This window comes from Coturnix japonica, chromosome 3, assembly GCF_054131305.1.
Source record: "Coturnix japonica strain WE chromosome 3, WE-NBRP24, whole genome shotgun sequence".
Taxonomy (NCBI): domain Eukaryota; kingdom Metazoa; phylum Chordata; class Aves; order Galliformes; family Phasianidae; genus Coturnix; species Coturnix japonica.
In genome coordinates, this window is record NC_140665.1 from 7,874,107 (window position 1) to 7,895,476 (window position 21,370).

At 37.3% G+C, this 21,370-nt stretch overlaps 1 protein-coding gene across 7 annotated transcripts in view; it reads left to right on the plus strand.

The window, feature by feature from the left end:
- Positions 1 to 21,370, plus strand: part of EML6 (EMAP like 6) — a 101,757-nt gene that overhangs the window by 56,458 nt on the left and 23,929 nt on the right. For all 7 annotated transcript variants that reach the window (XR_014944378.1, XM_015856711.3, XM_015856712.3 and 4 more), the window contains exons 14-27: positions 595 to 781; positions 2,525 to 2,630; positions 5,978 to 6,071; positions 9,928 to 10,028; positions 10,580 to 10,782; positions 11,550 to 11,661; positions 12,382 to 12,509; positions 14,648 to 14,789; positions 15,924 to 16,076; positions 16,330 to 16,461; positions 18,067 to 18,155; positions 18,777 to 18,953; positions 19,063 to 19,264; positions 19,472 to 19,598. Coding sequence is in view for 6 of the 7 variants with exons in the window: in XM_015856711.3 (XP_015712197.2) it covers positions 595 to 781; positions 2,525 to 2,630; positions 5,978 to 6,071; positions 9,928 to 10,028; positions 10,580 to 10,782; positions 11,550 to 11,661; positions 12,382 to 12,509; positions 14,648 to 14,789; positions 15,924 to 16,076; positions 16,330 to 16,461; positions 18,067 to 18,155; positions 18,777 to 18,953; positions 19,063 to 19,264; positions 19,472 to 19,598 (1,953 nt within the window). In the remaining variant the exon portion in view is untranslated. The remainder of the gene's footprint in view (positions 1 to 594; positions 782 to 2,524; positions 2,631 to 5,977; positions 6,072 to 9,927; positions 10,029 to 10,579; positions 10,783 to 11,549; positions 11,662 to 12,381; positions 12,510 to 14,647; positions 14,790 to 15,923; positions 16,077 to 16,329; positions 16,462 to 18,066; positions 18,156 to 18,776; positions 18,954 to 19,062; positions 19,265 to 19,471; positions 19,599 to 21,370) is intronic.

Sequence of the window (21,370 nt, forward strand, 5' to 3'; positions counted from 1 at the left end):
TTTTTTTTTTTTTTTCTGGTTGTTAAAACATCCCTAATGACTGCACTCAATTAAATCAGAGCTTACTGACAACTAATTTATTTTGTCACTGCTGTGGATAACTTATGGAATATCAACTGTAGTCTTTGTCTTATTTCAGTTGCCTTAGTTAAGGAACAAGAGAAGATAATATAGCTATATATTAAATAATACGTGAGCAGTGTGTTTTGTAAAATTACCTTCTAAAGCCTTCTGTTTTACTCCACTTTACATATTCTGGGGTAAAGATTCTGTTTCTGATTGCTGTGGCTTGTTTAATGGCCTGACAGCTTTGCTCTTGAACCCAAATCTCTGTAAAACTGGGTGTAATTTTGTGCACTTTACATATTCTTTCCTGTGATGTCAGTACTAATTTAGGAGTTTGGTGTAAAGTAAGCCATGAAGACTGATGATTTTGATGGGAATAATCTCTCTCTGTCTATGTGGTGAGATAGTTTTGAGAAAGCAAGCTTGACAGCCCCACTGTACTCCTATGAAATGAATTTGCACAATTTGTTAAGCAATGTACCAGAATGTTTTTGAAACAGAACGTAACTTGTTTCTTATTTGCTTCAGTTATAGGGGCTACGACTGTCGAAATAACTTGTTCTACACACAGACTGGAGAAGTAGTTTATCATATTGCTGCTGTAGCTGTTGTATATAATAGGCAACAGCATTCTCAAAGGCTGTATCTCGGTCATGATGATGATATCCTCAGCCTAAGCATTCATCCAGTGAAAGACTATGTTGCTACTGGGCAGGTGGGTATTTAGCAGAGATTATTTTAGAAAACCATGGGAATGAGTTGCCTTTATGATTTATAATTAGGAGAAATGTGGATTTACTATTTTACATTCACTTTGAATCTCTGCTTTTATCTGTGAAGTGTGGGAGCTGCAGTTTATCTACACCCTGGGCATTTCTGATCTCAGTTGATCTCAGTATTATGTACTGTAGTAGCTTTTGGGCACTTTACTCTGAGATTTTATACTAGGAACTCTACTGATACCTGACAGACTTTTCCTGACTAAAGAAATCCAGTATTTTTAAGAGAGGGCAGGGATGGCAGAGAGAGGGAAGAAGAGACAGCAGTTCAGTGTAGTAGTGGGTGCAGTTTCTCAGTACAGCAGATCAACAGTCATGGCCACATTATAAAAATGTTTATAGTCATCAAAACAGAGGTGTGTCTTAATAAATGATTTTGAAAAATGTGGACTTTGAAATTATAAATGTAAATTTTCTACTTAAGGAGTGACAGAAAAAAAGGTTAAGAAGTGTTAAGCAGAAGCTGGACAGCGAGCTGTGTGAGACGGAATGCTGGAGAAACTAATACAGTAGTTTTCATCATGAATTAGCAGTGAAAGAGCTCAAAAGAAAATACTAGACAGACCTGAAGAGAAGAATGAGTTGGTGAGAATGATGAAATGGCAATTTGACTGGAAAAATGTCTATAGTGGGAGCCAACACTGCTGTTTTTATCAATCAAGATAATGTTCTGGATCCAGTGATGCCACAGCACAGAAAAATCAGATGCTGTACATTTTTGTTACCAAGTAGTAGCGAGATTTAGAGTACCTGTGCAGGGTGAGATGGTGGCAGCTGAATAATAAGAGAATGTTTACAGTGTGAATGGCAAAGTGACTGATTTGCCCACAATGCTAAGAACTGGAAGCAAAAGAACAGATAAGCTAGAAGAGCTTAGTTGAGGATGATGAATTTATATTGATGGCTGAGCTTGCATTAAAAATATCAAAAGGAAAGAATACTGGTTTTATTCAGAGAACTACAAACCTGCAGTCTATAGGGAGATTTCTAATGCATCAGAAGTGAAGAGAATTGAGTGAATTTTCTAATGTAGTCATCCCAAGACAGTGTAGATGAAGGAAAATACAGTAAAACAGGCAAACTCCTTTCCCACAAGGAAAATGAGCAGAACCTGTTAATCAAAATTATCACAGACATGAAGAAAATGTATTATGTGATCTGCATGAAGATGAGTCATGGAACCTGGTGAGGTTAAATGAAGGTAAGTGCAGGATCCTGCACCTGAGGAGGAATAACTACATGCATCAGTACAGGTTAGGGGAGGACCTGCTGGAAGGAAGATCTGATGAGAAGGCCCTGGGTGTCCTGAGGGACAACAGGTTGGCATGAGCTAGCAGTGTGCCCCTGTGGCATGGAATTGTATCTGGGTATCCATTTAGAATGTGTTTACAGTTTACAGCATAGAGGCAGAAATGCTTCTCATACCACAATTAATGAGGTTGTAAACTTCTCTCAAGGTGGGGATGGACCTTTCCATGAATGCATTATATCAAACTTCCATGCTCCCATGTGCCTGAAACAAGTTGTGATATAGAAAATAGTTTGTGAAAAAGATAAAATACAGCAAGTTGAAAAGTAGTTGCCTCTGGAGTGTTTTGAAGATGTGATAGTGGTAATTACTGATACTGGTGTACTTTGAACATTTATGAGCAGATATTCCGATTAATCCTCTAATTCAGGTTGGAAGAGACGCTGCTATTCATGTTTGGGACACACAGACACTGAAGTGTTTATCATTACTCAAAGGCCAGCATCAAAGAGGAGTGTGCGCGCTGGATTTTTCAGGTACATTGCTCTAAATGATTAATTAAGAAGCAATCCTCTTGGTGAAACTTTTATTTGAGTAGCTATGACGATTAGTTTTGTTCTTTGTGTTAAATGACCATTTTACAGCCAATGCAAGTCTTACATAAAAGCCTTCTGGCAGTTTCGATAAAAAAACTTTGAGCAATGAAGACACTTATAGGACTTTTTCATGAACCATAAGTAATTCTCTTTAATGTCTAATTCATAGTACTAAGTGTACTGCTGGGACTCCAATGGCAATCTACATGGTGGCATAATAATTTAAAAGCAGGCAGAGCGATGACTTGGAGTGTACAAATGAGATGGCATTGTGATCTACAGGCTTATTCAGTTCTTCAAATTTGCTAACGTTTCACAGTCAGTTAACAGAAGCAGATATGATAAACAGTTGTCTGCTGTTTCTCCTACTTGCCCTTCTGGGATGAATGACCTGAGTTATCAGTCAGGGGCATGAATACAGGGTAATTCCTGTATTCAGTGTTGAATCACTCATGATGGTGATTCACACAATTTTTATATATATATATATATATATATATATATACACACACATATACTGAAATTTTATTTTTTAAATTTAGAGCGGGTGGTTTCCCATCCTATGGTGTTATGCCACTTAGGGTGCAATGATCCGATATTTATATCATTACACAGTCAGGAAAAAATACCTTGACATCATGGTAGGGCGAAGCTAAAAACATTAGATGGACAGATATTAGCTGTCTACTACTCCTCCCATATATGAATGAGAAGGAGGAAAAGAAGTACTACTCTTGAAGTACCAATCTACTCTTCCTTGTTTATAGTCCTGGTAAGACTCTTAATCACAGTTTGAAAAGTGACTTGGGCAGTTAGTCTCAGATGAACCTATCTTGCTTTGGAAAAGAGCATAGGAATAATTTGGTGCCTTTAAACAAATTTTTCTCCATAAGCACTATATTCTCATGAAAGAATAAAAATCTGACACAATATAAGCAGTGATTAGAATGATTCATTTTAGCCGAAAGAAGACTGAGAGGAGATCTGATAAATGTTTATAAACATCTAAAGGGAGCTTGGAGGTAAATGGATGAGACCAGGTTCTTCTTGGTTATGCGTAGTGATAGGACAAGGAAGTTCCATACTGTTGAATCGTGGCCTGAACCTCTGATTGACCACCTGAGGTGAGCAATAAGTCAGCTTTGGGTGCACAGGTAAAGGCAAATCACTTGTGTGACTGGAAGGGTTGGAGCCTGGCTCTACCTCTCATAAACCCCAGTTAAGGGTGACTGCCACTGGCAAAGGATCTTTTTCTGGAGATTGCTCCTTTTAGAGTTTTCTCTGTAAACCTGCACAGGTGAGTATTTTCCATTTGTCTCCATTTATCCTTTTCCAACACAATAATCCCTCTAGCAAGGGATCCCACGATAATCCCTAATCAATCTGTGGATTGTACCATCGGATACCAATCTAACAACAGCTTTCTGTATATTTGTTGACTATAGACATACTAACATGCAGAAGAACTTCTTTTACAGTAAGAGTGACAGAGTGCTGGAGTAGGCTGCCCAGAGAGGTTGGAGGCTCATTCTATAGAGATATTCAAGATCCATCTGGATGCCTACCTGTGCTACCTATTGTAGGGTGCCTGCTTTAGCAGGGAGATTGGACTCACTGATCTCTTGAGGTCCCTTCCAACCCCTGTGATTCTACCAGTGTAAGAAATTCAAGTTCATGATCTTGGAACAAAGTAGAATTCTAAAGTTCTGATTCTCTTTATGTTCTCAGTTTGTCTCATGGACCTGGCCATTGGTGTGATATATCGATTTTACCTTCAGACTAAAGGTGTCTTACATAACACTTAAGTTATAAAAGATTTTAAGCAAAGTCTAATAAATATTGTGGCTACTCGCTACTTCAGCTTAACTATCATTTTCTGAACTCTGAATTTTATATGGGCTTCAATTAAGCATGATCTACTTCACATTCTGCTGTGTAGTAATGTAAGAATTCATTGTGGCACATTAGATCACATTTATTAGACAGGAGTATGTGAAAGAGACTTCCACAAAGATAAGTCTGAAAAATTAGATTTCTCTCCAGTTAGTTACATTCCATGTATTAGAATATATATACCTTTATAAAATTATACTGATCACATACTCTGTGGGTACAAATAATTATGGTGTTTTTTTTTTTTTAAAAGTAAGAATCACTGGCATGATTACAGTGTTTCTTTACACCTAATCCTGAAAAAACATATATTTAAATATATTTTCTCCATTTCCTAACTAACTGGCTTTAGTTTAGGTTCTTGACATCGAACAGGGTAGATGCTACAGGATCAGAGGGCTAGTTTTCATTGTGTGAATATTTCCAAATTAGTTGCAGGTTACACTATATCAGACTTTAAAGTAAAAGTTGCCCCGAACCCTGAAGATGTCTTTTTTTCTTTTCATCTTAGTTGATCTGGGAGCTAACTTTATACCACTCTTTCTCTCTGCCCGTACTTCCAAAAGCATCTGCTACCAGCCACTACTGAGCTCACTGTACAGAGCCAGATCACTTTTGTAGGACTGTTGTGATCATCTTATGATTCTAATCTTATAATTATGTTCATGCAGTGTTTGATTGTGCCCTCTGGTGGCAAATTTGATGTCTGTAGTACTGGTTATTAATCAGAATATGTAGCCTATATTATGGCATGGCTTGTTTGATCTGAATAATGTAAAGTTGTATTCTTACCAAAATATTTTATCAGCCATGGTCCTTTCACTTATTCGAATTATCTTTAAAATTATCGTTACTGAAATGAACAAATGCATCTTTCTTAAAGCAATAATGCATAACACTATATATTTTCCTTTTGTATCAGCTATATTCATAGTGGTTTTGCTCACTAAAGCTATTAAAAAATGGTTCTTTCTGTCTCCATTGTTGTTGTTAGTTTTTTCACATTAACTTTTTGTCTCTTTATTTTCTTTACTTTTTAAAAGCTGTTTTGTTTTTCTTTCTTGTTTTTTGGCTTCATCCCTTCCTTTTTTCTAGGCCCATTTTATTCAACTGTGAACTCTAATTCCACTTCTCCTCTTAGGCTTGCTTTTCATAGGACTTAGTCATGTAAGATGCTAAATGCTGTGAGGCCAGTCCAGCTACAAGAACCTATTTATCCTTCTGAACTCTGAAGTTGTTCTAGTGGAATAATTTGTACCAGTGATGTTCTTTGTCTTCTTTCATTTATAATATCATTTGAAATTCAGTTTACAATGTATTTGTTGTGTCCATTGCCTGCTGTGTTTTCAGTTAAAGATTAATCACGTTTAACATTAAGTACTGCTTTTGTACAGCTGATGGAAAATGTTTGGCATCTGTTGGGCTTGATGATAATCATGCCATTGTGTTTTGGGACTGGAAAAAAGGAGAAAAGCTAGCCACAACCAGGTAAGAGTTCATCTCAGGGTGTGTCCTGTGATTACATTTTTCTGAGTATGATCACCCATGTGTGTTGCTCTGGGCAAAAAACAGCACAACTTTCTGAAAACAGAATGGTGTTTCAGAGCAATATATCCAGATGTAAAGGCTTGGGAACTACACGTTATTGTTTGGAAATGTGAACTTTTTCTATCAAGACTTTCCTCACCTTTCTGTTAGGACCATTATGTTGATATGAAAGTACACTTCAGTTAATTTTTTTCTCCTCACTTTATTTTCTGAGTCAGAGCAGAACTTACCAAAAAAGTCATTTATGTGTTAGTTACACTGGTGTATATCTGTGGCTCTTTTTTCTAGAAAGAAAAATGGATTTTGTCTGGTATACATAGATTCTTCAATTTCTACTGACTTTGGCATTCTTTCTGAATCAGCTCTTTGCAGCTCCTCGTAGGAAGCGTAGCTCTTTTACCAGCAGCAAAGAAGCTTTTGCATTTGATTCAAGAGACCATTGCTGGAAAGTGGATTGTGTTACAGTTTGTGTTTGCAATTCAGTCTTTCAGAGGAAAATAGTAAAGTCTTTTTTGTACTGGAAAAGTTGCACAGTTGTAGTATGAGAACTTGGTCTTACCCTTGGGTAAATCTGGGGTAGCTCTGGCATCAAAATATTGGAATTATGTAGATCTAAGCATGCACTTACATACCAGGAAGGCGGGGAGTTAATTCCATCTGCTGTCTACAACCATGCAACATACATATAATCTATTATTTGAAAAATACTGGAGAACTGTGAAATAATACCTGAAAAATATAACTTTCAGTATTATACTATGACTTTTTCCAGAATAAATAAGATTTTCTCCTTAGCAGCACTATCTGCTAGTAGTGTACCACAAAGAAATAGGTTTGTTTTTTTTATCCCAGTTGCATATAATATACATATAATTATATCGTTTTCTCTCATTGATCTTATTAGGCACCAAGATTTTAAACCCTATTTAAAATTTGTGTTGTAGGGATTGCTTAGCTAAATTGCGTTCTGTGTTGTAAAACATTTTCATTTGCTTTCCAATCCCAGTTTTACTCTCTCCAGACCTACTGTGTTTCAGACTCACAAAGACAAGATAGTGATGGGCAGTAGCAGCTACCTGTGGCTCGCAGGAAAAATACAGAGTCAAGTACTCAGATTCTTCTCGGTGTAATTATTTATGTTTTAGCAGTTCCTACGGACAAGTCCCCACTCTGATTAGCACACCAGGACATAAGAGAGACCAAAAAAACAGACAAGAGTGTTTAGATCTTACCCCTGCATGGCCTTAGCAGGCAGGAATAGAAGTGTATCTTACTATTGTATTGACCCACACCTAAAGGACTAAGCCTGAAACATGAACTGTACATTCCCTGTTTACAAACATTCATTTACTTTTTTGTGAGTTCTTCTTGATTGATTTTTCTAAGTGTAGTTTACTTCTACATGACTCCTCTGTTTTCTTTTGATGTCACAATATATATGCCAGAGTATACTCTTATTTTTTTCCTAACTGCATAAATTATATAGCTTGTTTCTCAACCTATGTATCTTAGCTTTAGTGTTCTGTCTAGTTTCATTAAAATCCTTATTGAGTAAGCATACACTGTTAAAGCATACCAGAGCTGCTTTCTCTGCTATTCATGCTGGCCCTATTTGATTGCAGTGTTCTGTGTTAGTGGATTGCAATTGCTAAAGGAGCTGAGGGGAGCCCTGTCAAATTTATTTACAGTCTAAATCAGTGATCACTGTATGCTTTTGGTTTCTTCATTTTGTAAGAACAGGTATCCTGTGTCAGTTCCTTGGATCACAAGGACACAAAAACTGCGCGGACTTGGATAAATATTTTGGTTTGACCATTGTAGGAAATTGGGGATCAAATGTAGGCCATACATTTCCAGCATATATCCAGTTCTCATGTGCCTGCACTATTAATCCTATTACATGGGCAGACATACTTTTATCATTTTATGGGGTATATCTGCACTGGCATGCAATTACTTTGATTTTGGACACTTTGGCTGCATGATAAATACTTCTAGAAGAGGCAATGTGATCTGCCTGCGAAGAAAGGCATCATAATAACAAAGCAGCAAATCAGGGGAAGGAAGAATTTCAAAGTGATGTTTTTCAAATGTTGAAGAAGTAAGTCTGTTTTTTTTTGTTTAGATGGATTCAACTGAAGAAAATAATGAAACCAAGATTCTTAGAGTCAGGATTTTGGTTGTGGTTTTTTTCAGATCTCTTAAAGCTGACTGATGAAAATCACATGTCTAACCATAGACTCCTTTGAGTTGGAAAGGACTTGCAAAGGTCATCTAATGCAATTCCCCCGCAATGAACAGGCACATTTACAGATAGATCTTGTGCTCAGAGCCCCATCCAGCCTGACTGTGGCTGTCTGCAGGGATGGGGCACCACCACCTCTCTGTGCAACCTCTGCCACTGCCTCGCCACCCTTATTGTCAAAAACTTCTTCCTTATATCCAGTCTAAATCTCCTCTCTTTAAGTGTGAAACCATTTCCCCTTGTACTGTCACGACAGACCCTGTGAAAGAGTCTGTCCACTTCTTTCTCATAGCTATCCTTTAGATACTGAAAAGCCACTTTCATGGTTTCTCATTGCAAAGGTGTTCTGTCCCTGAGATCATTTTTGTGGCCCTGCTCTGGATGTGATCCAGCAGCTCCACATCTCTCCTGTACTGAGAACTCCCTATCTGGACACAGTGCTCCCCTCCCTCGCCTTGCTGGCTGTGCTGCTTTTTATGCAGCTCAGGGCATGGCTGTCTCTCTGGGCTGTGAGGGCATGGTGTTGTCTCATGTCCAGCTGCCATCCACCGGTACCCCCAGGTCCTTATCAGCAGCGCTGTGCTCTGTCCTTTCATCTCCCAGCTTGTATTGATAGCGGGGATTACCATTATTCAGGGACAGGACTTGCACTTGGTTGAGTTGAATCTCATGAGGTTCTCCTGGACCCACTGCTAGAGTCTGTCTGGGTCTCTCTGAATGGCATCCCATCTAGATGTCAAGCTATAAAACCTGAATGTTCAGGATGAAAAAAGCAGTAGTTTTTGCTCCTAGTGCTTTAACATGCTGAAACAGAAATCATTGCTATATTGTGACCTGGATTTTTTCTCTGTAATGGTGAAACTTAATTTTACAAATGCTCAAAAGTACATACACAAACAAGAATACCTTTACTGGAGAACTAAATTTGAAGGTGTATTTATTACTGAATGATCTGTTTTCTAGATGATGATTTTATAATTTATTTTAGTTTTCCTCTTGAAACATAATAGGTTTGAGACTTTCTTGTGGATTTTTTTTCTTGATAGATGACATTAAGTGTTTATAAATCACATTCTTATCCCTTTAAATATTTATGTTGCCCTTTATACTGTCTTTAGATTGCACTGAACTTTGTTTCTTGCCTCTTCATTATGACTTAACGGAACTGAAATTCAGTGAGAGGTGGTTTTTATTCACCACATTTCAGTAGTCTAATTCATACACCGTCTATAATCAAGTACATTCTTCTCTATTGGTTGGGATCCCAAGGCTAAACCCTTGCAGATTAGAAATATGGTTCTCTCTTTTTTGTTAGATAGGGTAACGATGGCAAAGAGAATGTTGGGATACCTCTGTGACTCATCTGCCAGTCATGGTGTTAGAGATTCATGTTGTTGTTTTAGCACTAAGAGTACAATGCTTGTGACAATCAGATTCTTGTTGCTAAAGACTGTCTTTGAATTGTCCAATACTGTGAAATAATTACTTGAAACAGGATACTTTGAAATGTTAAGTAACCCCTTAACTTCTTGTTTTTAATCTTTATTGCAGGGGTCATAAAGATAAAATATTTGTAGTAAAATGTAATCCGCATCATGTAGACAAACTAGTCACGGTTGGGATGAAACACATCAAATTTTGGCAGCAAGCAGGTATCATACAGAATATTTTCTATTTAAGTTACTTGGGGATTTATATCTCTTTCAGGACATCATATTCTCTGTTTAATAATTTGTTTTATTTGTGTTATGGCATTCTGAACCAAAGTGAGCAATGTGGCTGTGGCACAGTAAGGCTATTTGGCAATCTAGAGACATAGAAATCCTGCCATTCATTCTGTAAAACTGCTGTCAAGTTGTCAGGTGGGCAGCGAGCAACTAAAGCAAACCTCTCTCTATTGTTGTTGTGATAACCTCTAAAGAGCTTGTACAAAGATGTTCTGCCTGCCCCTCGTGTTAATTCTTCTAAACACCATGAACATTGGTTCATCACCAATATTTAACAATTGCTTGGAAGTAATGATCCAAAAGATCTGTATTGTTTCAGATCTCCCACTGCTAGTTTGATTTTTAATGTGTTTTTCCCTTGCACACTGTGTTTTCAGTATCTATCTGCTATGTCTTAGGCAGTCACAACAGACATTTGTTGTTTGCAGCACTATGGCTACAAACTGAAATATAAAGGACTTCTATTTATATTGCAGGTGGAGGCTTTACGTCAAGACGAGGAACATTTGGAAGCAATGGAAAATTGGAAACTATGATGAGCGTTTCATATGGGCGAATAGAAGACTTAGTTTTTTCTGGTGCTGCTACTGGAGACATATTCATCTGGAAGGATACTGTATTGCTCAAGACAGTGAAAGCCCATGATGGACCTGTATTTGCAATGCATGCATTGGATAAGGTATTTGTTTTCTTCTGTGATCCATTCACCTTATTATTTTTGTTTGTAAATGTGTATCAGTATTATCACAGTATCTTAGGCAAGCAAAACTTCAAGTATGCAAAGGTTTTGTTTTCCAGAGTTGATTATTCTGGACATCGGTAGTATTTTCCTTCAGATGCATCAATGAATCTTAAGAAACAGAGGCAAAATATGTCATTGATATCAGTGAGTGTGTCTTGAGAGACTAACTTTAGTCATTAGAAATCCACTAAATTTGAAGAAATTCAATCAGTTTGAAGATGTTGTTAATGGAATATTCTTTTTGATATTACAGCTTCAACTTCAAAATTATACCAGGAGGAGAAGAACGTTAGCTATAAACCTTTTGTATTTATTAAGGGCTTTGTAGATACCTCTGTCTCTGTCCTTTCCTGCCCTATTTGATTGCTCCTGGCTTTCCATCAATTTTTCTGTTTGATCTTGGCATTCTATCTTTTGAACATCCTCTTTAATTATGTTTATGTTAGTTAGTGATTTATGCTGTGTTATGCACTGTCTTGGCACAGTCAGAAGAATCTACCAAGGGAACTGTTCAAATAATAAATCCCTATACTTCATTAGAGCTCTGCTTAAAACATCAGTTAGTTTGCAATAACTCTTTAACTGCCACTGTTCTGCATGATGTTCTGATGGGGAATACTGACAACAGAAATCACAAAACCACAACACATGCTGAGATCAGATTGCTGCCATTTATATCTGTTTTTTATACTGTGATCATACAGGGCTTTGTAACTGGTGGAAAAGATGGAATTGTGGCACTTTGGGATGATATGTTTGAAAGGTGCTTGAAGACATACGCTATTAAAAGAGCTGCACTATCTTCTAGTTCCAAAGGTATTATTTTTTGTTGTGTATTATAAGGACTGTATGCGTGAAGGTTGGTAAAATGGCAGTAGTAAATGTCAGATCTTGCCAGAACTCAAAGGAGCGTTACTGAACTACTTACTATTCCATGCTAGAGTTTTCCTATTCGGTTGAAATATCCCAGTTTATGACGTTTTATAGTTTGTTTTGATATTTCCTCCTCTATTCCTTGACATTCAGCCTTGTTTTCTCTAAAGAAATGATTTTATGAAGAAATATCACAAACCTGTGAGCTTAGCTGTTCTGAAACAACTAGTTACTACAAGTGACTAAATATCCTGTGGGAGCACTGGGGCCTCTGTGAGCTGGAAAGATCTGTTAAGTCGTACTTCCCCAGGCATCAGGGTGGAAGTCTGCAAAGTGATATTCATATTGAATCACAGAATTATGTCCAGATTGCTGCAGCTTGCAGAACTGTATGTAAGCTTCTTTGTTAAAACAGTAAAACTCCCATCGTTACGTTGTGACAATACATACTACCACAAGTTCTTCTCCTTTGGGCTGTTAATGAAAACCATGGATTATCTAGTATTCTAATTATGTAAATTTATCTCATGTGTCATGGTTGATTTTAAATACGTTTTAAAAGCTCTGTAAAGGTGAAGTGAGGCAGGCTCTTCTTGGTTTCACAAAATAAAAACAAAAACAAAACAAAAACACCCTTGAAATTAATACCCTTTTATTCTTCAGGTTTACTCTTAGAAGACAATCCCTCTATTCGTGCCATCAGTTTAGGGCATGGCCATATACTTGTGGGAACGAAAAATGGAGAAATACTTGAAATTGATAAAAGCGGTCCTATGACTCTACTTGTTCAGGTACAATATGGATCTTCCCATCAGAAACATTCCCTGTAGAAGTACAGAACATCATTGGATTTCCTCTTTCTGTTTTCATTAATCCTGTTGGCCACAATTCCTTTCCTTGCACAGACAGAAGCCAATTCTTTGTTATGTATGTGTTTTAGAGATTCCCTGTGCAGTAGACAATTCTGAAGTAAAACAAAGAGTCCATTAAGTTAAAATGGTAGTGAGACTTACAAGGAGTATTTTAGGCTTTTTAGTTTAGGACCCAGTAAAGAAACAATATGTCAATATATGTGTGAGGGCTGCTCCAAAAGTAATGCTTCCTGTTTTATTGTGTTGGCCCATGACATCAGAGGCAAATGTTGGAGGTGTGGCAGTAGAGGTTGCAGACTCCTGCCAATATCCCATTACATTTTGTTGCCATGTAACAGATGGCAGCAGAGGGACACTCCAATACAATGGCATCTGACATAGAAGTGTGTATGAAGCAAAGAGCTGGAGTTGAATTCTTACATGTGGAAATAGTTATACCTACTGACATTTCTTGATGCTTGGTGAACACTGATGGAGATCAGACAGTGAATGTGGATGGTGTGTTTCAGCAGTGGTGAGAGCAACAGTGGGTCACCTCTACTGGTGCAGTTTCTTATGAGTGTGGCATGCAGGTTTTTGCTCATTGCTGGGAAAAATGCATAGTAGTGGCTGTGTTGAAAAATAATGTGTTGTGCTGAGAGTTTGCTCTATCAAATAGAGCTGTTGTGCTCTTTGTAGCTCTTTGTGTTTTCCCGGAAATAAATCAGAGGCATTGCGTTAGGAGTGACCTACTTATTTCATGTTGCTTTGTCTTACTGTCTTCATTAAGTATGATGTCTGTATATAGAAGTTTGTGTGCATCATTTACTGAGGTGTAATTTGTCAAGTTTTATCTTATGCTTTCTGTAAATGACCAAGTTATTTTTCACAAAAAATATTTGTTATTTACTTTGTGACCAGAACTAGTTGGAAAATCTTCCAGATTTGTATTGTTTTCATGACAGCATAAGTAACATAAATGTGAGAACTTTTATTAGTGATTTTTAACTAGCACAGTAATTTGAAGTTGTAATCATCATAATTTTAGGGGCTATAAGAAGGAAGGGGACAGGCTTTATAGCAGGATCTATTGTGACAGGACAAGGGGAAGTGGTTTCAAACTAAAAGAGGGGAGATTTAGATTAGATTTAAGGAGAACATTTTCAGCAATTAGGGCAGCATGGCACTGGCACAGGTTGCCCAGAGAGGTGGTGGGTGCTTCATCCCTGGATGCACCCAAGGGTCAGGCTGGATGGGATTCTGAGCACCAGATCAATCTGTAAACCCTCCTCTTCATTGCAGGGGAGTTGTACTAGATAACCTTTAAATGTCCCTTCCAACCCTAATGTTTCTATTACTTGATAATATAGTTCACACAGCTTGTTGTGAGTTTTATGATAAAAAGAAGTTTTATAATTGTTATCCAGTTTAAATTGTATATTTACATGCATTAACTTGAGCAAAAATATATACTCAATTCACCAAGACAGTTCCTTCCTTTTCTGTTTTAATTGTATTTTTCTGTTGCAACAAACAAGGCAGTTACCAAACTGAAATTCAGACTGAGAACCATAAGAAATGATTTAACATTGAAATGATGCCTGCAAGTTATGTGCAAATTGAAGGAAATCTAGAAAATACAGGAAGAGTGATTAAAATTTTGAAAGCTGAGTTCTGAGGAAAGACTTGAAGAGCTAAGTAGGTGTACGTTGGCCAAACAAGCTCTCTAAAAAGTTAATAGACCTTGCAGACAGACTAGCCCATTTTAGGACTTTATCTTTAAATCTTTATCTTGGGCTTAACTATTTCCTGTTCAATTCAGGTCTGAATGAGGGAGCATTGCCTTAACCAAAATTACAGCTAGCAACTGTGGAGGAAACTAGGGGAAAGTAGGATTCAGATGGTTATTAGAGGAACCAGACCAGGCATTCATGTTTTTGTGAATACGGACATTTTTTAAGAGAGGATGGTAGAGACCATATTGTCTGACACTTGTACAAGGAGGTAGGGGAAGTTCTAGAACACTTTACATAAAGGCAAATGCATTTCTTTCTCATATACTAAATGTCATCCTCTAGGGACATATGGAAGGAGAAGTATGGGGCTTGGCGGCTCATCCTCTCTTGCCTGTCTGTGCAACGGTGAGTGATGATAAAACACTTCGAATCTGGGAACTTTCATCCCAGCATCGCATGCTGGCAGTGAGGAAACTCAAAAAAGGTAATCCTCATTTGGTCATACACTGTAATAACGGTGACGCTGTTTCTACAATGGTTTGCTTTTAGAGCACATCATAAGCATTAATGAGGGGGGAAAGAGGACAGTCATCAAAAAATCGGGTGCGTAGGAAGTGAATAATGTGTCAAGTCTATGATAAGAACAGAATGAAGGATTATAAATCATTGGAATGAATAATAATAATAAAAAGAACTAAGTATGCTTTACTCTGATTCCAAGGGGAACTCAGAATTGTCTTTCTTCCTGTGAATACAGGACCAGCATATTTGTTGCTGACATTAAAAAGCTTCCTTTTAAAGACAAATGTAGAATTCTAAACATGTTAAGCACCATCAGCATTCAGTGCCATTAAGAACTTCTCACCGTGTACTAGCTTCTCTGAAAATGAACTGTTGTCCTGCCCGCTCTTACATATAAAAGTAGTATGACCTATGCTGAAATACTGCTGCCTTCCTATTTGTTTTACACATTCATAACCTTCAGGAAATTTTATGGTGTAAATTCAACACGCTTCATTTTTGGTAACAGATCCAGAAGGCAGGAACTCTGAGGGAAAAACTCTGAGTTGAATATTTTGGAGACGTGAACTCAGGGAAGGATGAGGATAGCTGTATGAGAATGTGATCAGAAATAATGTTGGGGGGAAAAAGTAAGTGGAGAAAATGTAGTACATCTCTGTTTCAAATGTGTTACGCCTGAGCACATTACTGAGTCATGGAACAAAGAAGCTTTCAAGTGTAACATCCCCAAATGACATGATGTCTGTAATGAGTCTTTAAGCTTTTTTATCTGGATTTCCTTTCTGTATATTTTCATTATATAAAATGAAGGTGTTTGAAATGTTGGCAGTTGATATTTGGACCTAAACCCATTTTGGGACTGATCAAATCATCTTGTCAACTCAAGATCAGCCTATAAAGAGGATACATTATTATTTAGGAAAATACTACTAGCAGTTATCACATAGTATACTTGTTTTAATAAATAAGAAACCTATTTAAAAACTACATACTTGATGCAAAAACCTTTCAGTTGCAGATTTTCTCTCTTCTGGGGTGGTTTGCTCAATCCCAAATTCATAAACCTTAAGATACACCTTTTTATCTCCCTTTATAGGTGGACGTTGCTGTGCCTTTTCTCCTGATGGGAAAGCCTTGGCTGTAGGATTGAATGATGGGAGTTTTCTGGTGGTAAATGCTGACACTGTCGAAGACATGGTATCCTTTCACCACAGAAAGGAAATGATCTCAGATATAAAATTTTCACAAGGTATATCTAGAAAGCAAAGTGAAAGAGCAGTGTTTATCTTGAGTTTGTTTTTCTACTCTAGACATAAGTTTGAATGTTCAGAAGGTAGATTGGCTTTATGTGTCCTCCATGTCTTTAAATACTTCACAATTCTATATAGTTGTGTACAGCCTTATATACCGGGGCCCCCTAATTGAAGCTTTTGGGTGCACTAGAGTAATAAAAATGCATAACAATGTATGTGTTTCATAATCTCAATGTCTCTTCTTTACAGAAACAGGAAAGTACCTTGCTGTGGCTTCCCATGATAATTTTGTAGATATTTACAATGTACTTACCAGCAAAAGAGTGGGCATTTGTAAAGGTGCATCTAGCTATATCACACACATTGACTGGGACTCAAGAGGTAAAATGTTTGATCAGAAATACAGATTTAAAATTACTGCAAGAGGAAATATCATATAATTGTTCTCATGGCAGGAACTGTAAATACTGTAAGACTAAACTGTAACTACTAATGCACATGCTTTCTCAACGTCAAGCACCATATGGGTTCAGTACAGTTACATTTGTTCATAGAATTAATCCTCACTTGCACCAGAGTATGTTATACTCCACCAATAACTGAAACGTTACTTAGGAACATGATATTGCTTTTCTTTGCTTTTTTTCTTTTTTCTCTTTAATTTGGGCCCACATGGCACATTTTCTTCTTCACCTTTTATATTTAATTTCATTTCCTCTTTGCTGAGCATTACATGGCAATCGCTGCAATGAAGTTAGAGAGCCTTATTGTCACAACTAATTAAGTCTAGCAAGATTGATAATGAGCTTATGCAATAAGCCTTCCTGGACCTAATATCATTCTGTTTGGAACCACCTGTGAGTCTGAGCCCTGCTTCCACTGTTGCACTAGTCCCAGAGAATGGTACAAGTTACCTGACAATGGCAGCAGTTAAACTCTTCTCAGAATCCTTTTGGGTCTGTGTGCCATTCTTGAGCTAAGAAGACACACTGTCACTAAGCTGGCTCTGGGTGCTTGTTTACAGTGCCAATAATGTAAATACTGATAGTTGTACCCATAATAATAGCAATTTGTCTGATAAGTACCTGTGTATCTGTAGTGGTATTTTACTGGAAGTAGACGTTAGCAATAGGATGAGAGGGAATGGCCCCAAGTTGCACCAGTGGAGGTTCAGGTTGGACGTTAGGAACAGTTTCTTCTCTGGAAAAGTGGTCAGGCACTGAAACGGGCTGCTCAGGGAGGTGGTGGAGTCACCATCTCTGGAGCTGTTCAAGTGGGGAAACATTGGAGGATGGCTGGACTGCTTGATCTTGGAAGCCTCTTCCAACTTGGGTGATTCTATGATTTGGAGAAGCTACATCTGTTAAGATTTTTTTTTTTTTACAAATAGGCTTAGCTACCTTTTAATTCTTACTAGTTATTTATTTTATTCCCAGTTTTCTGATTGTTCGTAGTGGGTGACAGTATCCCTTCCTTTTGTATTGTTTGTGTTTATCCCGTGATTTATGTTCGCTTCCTTGCTCCATCTCTGCTTCTGCAGTGATCACAAATGCAAAAGAATCTCCAGAAAATATTTTCTATGGAAAGTATGGACATTACAGATACTGGTGGTACAATGAAACTCTAACTGAACTTCTAGTTGTAGAGGATTAATGTGTGATACAGGTCAGATAGGAAGGCCATATTACCCTTGTGGTCTTATATTGCACTTTTTGTTGACAGTGATTCGAAAACACTCAATAGAAATCAAAAGAAAATGGTTTGCTGGAAAACCAATTTTTCAATTAATGATGTTGAATTAAAATACTACTGTGTAGTGAATCAAAAGTGTAGAATTCTTCAAGATTGGCCATAAGCAGCTGTCTTTTATTTTGCAGTTAGTAACTGTGGATGACAATTTGTTAGTTTACTTCTTCATTCAGTAAAAAGTTCGTTATATTCATAATAATGAATAAGATTCGTAACAAACTCTTATTTCATATCCAGGAAAGTTATTGCAAGTCAATTCCGGCGCTAAGGAACAACTGTTCTTTGAAGCACCAAGGGGGAAAAGGCATGTTATAAGAATTCCTGAGGTATGACTTATACTTACTGTATTTTTTCCATTGTGACAGTTATTTTTTTAGACAGCTCAAAGTTAGCATATGTTTTGTCTTAATGTTTATTTTTTTCCTTTAAAAATACTTTCTTTACAGTGCTCAGAATTAGAATAATTTATTCCTTCTAGCATTTGTAAATATTAGGATTTTTTAAAGTTTCTTGTTTGTATCTCAGAATTTATTTATTTTTTGTTTAATAGTGATGGTTTCCCATAATCTCCTTTCCAGAACAGCCACCTGTTGTCTGTGTAATCATTGTGCACGCAGTTTTAAAATCAGCCTTAAACAATACGACAAGGTTTTTAATCATATAATCTGTGATACATAAGTTGTTTTCAAAGCTGACAATATTTGATGTCTCATTAAACACTGAAGGAGATTTGTATCTACATCGCACTTAACTTTGGACAGTGGGAATGTTTAAAAGTTACTTTTAAGTCTTTTGATGCAGAAATGTAATTAACTAGCTGGAAACAGTGAAAAATCTCTAAAAACATATAAGAATTTAATATCAGATATGAGAGAAATATAAACGTTAAAACAGCATGTATTGGGTGCGTATTAAGATGACTTCTTTGAGTGAAATTTTCATTGCAGTTAGAGAAGATTGAGTGGGACACCTGGACATGTGTTCTTGGTCCTACTTGTGAAGGAATTTGGCCCATGCACAGTGATGTCACTGTTGTAAATGCTGCTACTCTTACAAAAGATGGAACATTACTAGCTACAGGAGATGATTTTGGTTTTGTGAAGCTTTTTTCATATCCAGTGAAGGTAATAACTGTGTTTGTTTTCTCTCTTTAGACTGTAGTGGAGAAAGAATTAGGGAAGACAGTGTTCATGATATTTCAGATTGCTAATGTGTGTGTTCTTTGTACAACAGGGCCAACATGCAAAGTTCAAAAAGTATGTGGGTCACAGTGCACAGGTAACCAATGTTCGGTGGTTACACAATGATTCTGTGCTGCTGACTGTAGGTGGTGCTGATACAGCTTTGATGATCTGGACCAGAGAATTTTTGGGCATTCAGGAGAGTAAGCTGGTTGATAGTGAAGAATCTGACACAGATGCAGAAGAAGATGGAGGTAAAAATGGTGATATAACACATGTTTTTAATTTAGTCTTAGTTCCACAGAACTCACACATGTTTAGGATGAAGTGGGCAAAAAAAAGTCAGTGTGATAAAGTTCAATGTAGGGAGAGCTTGGTAGGATTGTTTTCTTCTGTTGGTGTTTTCTGTTCCTCTACCATGAGTCGTGGATAATTTGTTTTATTCTGTTTTACATTTTAAGGCTATGATAGTGATGTTGCAAGAGAAAAAGCAATTGATTATACCACTAAGATCTATGCGGTAAGCATCCGAGAAATGGAGGGGACAAAACCACATCAGCAGCTGAAGGAAGTTTCAGTGGAAGAGAGGTATGTCACACAGAGGCATTCATTTCCAAATGTAGGTTGCATTCTTTTGAATCTCTTTTTGCTCAACTAAAACTATTCTTTAGAAATAAGGAATTTAAGAATCCGTAAGATAGAATTTAAAATGCTGTTTGTCGGTTACAGTATGTTGGTGTGATGGCTAAATGTATGTGACTTAAACACCTGTGAGTGTAGCCTTCTCTCCTGTTGGTCACATACGCAGTTATTTTTGGTTCTAAGCAGAGCACATGGTTAGGCATATGTCTGCAACAAGGCATTTGGGAAAGGAGGAGCTTGTAAATACTGTGTAGTCGAGGCTTTTGGTGACATTTTCATTAGAAGGTTTTCAGTTTCTTAGAATTTTGTCAGATTGCTACTAGTAAAGCTGAAATTTCCCATGGCAAGTGTTATTTGGGGAAAATGAAAGAACAGTAAGCTGGAAAACATTAGTGGATGGGAAGAGAAGACAGTAAAGAGGTAAGAACATGAGCATAGAGGTTGGGGTCCACTTGCCTAGGGGAGTGGCTAAGTAAAAACTCTGGCTGGGGCAGGACTGCCAGGACAGAAGAGAAGGATCTATAGCCAGTCACTTGAAACTGGATTTAGTCTCAAGACATCTGCACAGAATGCTCTCCCCATTGGTCAAATGGCTGTGGCATTTACTGGTAACAGGTGTTTCTTGCTCCTCTTTTTGGGATGAAGTTGTCTGAAGGATTAAGGATGAAGTTGTCTGAAGGATTCACCATCTGTGAATACTGATGGGTACTTTATCAGTTCAGATGAATAAATAAACACCTGTACAGTAATGCTACAAGTGTGTATCTAGTTGATGACTCAAAGTGAGAATCTGCTGCAGTTTCTTCTGCTGGAATTTTTTTTTATACACAAGTATGAATTTGGGATGAGTTTTCTTTTACCTCATATTTTGGGGCAAAAACTAATAATTTTGCACTCAGTAGTTCAATAATATGAGATGAAATGTTGGGTGTGGAAGATGAGATATGTTGCCCCCCTTTCAGTTAACTTTTTCATGGCAACATTTCAACAAAGATGCAGTATGAATCTTCATGCTTTTTGTTAAGTATTTATGGTTAAATATTGGTCCATAACCCGTTTATCTTCCCTCCTTTTAAGGATATTTCTTTCAACTCATTTACATATTCAATGTCTTTATTTCTCCTTTTTTCTGTAAAAAGGCAGTTTTGTATCTACCAAATGTGGATGTGTTGAGAATGAACTGAAAAGAGAACTTAAAATTTTCATTTTTTGGATATACTGCTAAATTATTATTACATGCCAAATAGCAAGTACCAGTAAGTAGGATGGACAAATGTTCTAAGCCAGAAATTTTTCTACCTTCCAGCTGCTTTATTCTGCTTGATGCAAAAGCAAATGCAGAATGAGTGTAATTGACCGACTAAGCTAGGCTTATTATTGGTTTGTGCTAGTGAATTACCAACAATATAAGCACTAGGTTTTTTTTCTGCAGCTTCTCAGCACTTCTATCAGTCTAGGACTGAAAATCACCACAGCCCCTAGGAACTTCTCCTTCTCTGATTCCTGTCCATGTGTTTGCTGTCTGATGCAAGTGAATGCCCTGTTTCTTGGAGACTGCCTCACTCTGTCATGTATTCTTCAGGCTTTGTAACTTTTGAGTCTGTCCACAGTCCTACACTACACAAGCTGACATAGCTGAAAGTGTTTCGTTGCTGTGGAAAACGTCACCCCTTGAAATTAATGTACCCACAAAAGCAGCTTGTAGAGAGGAAAATGAA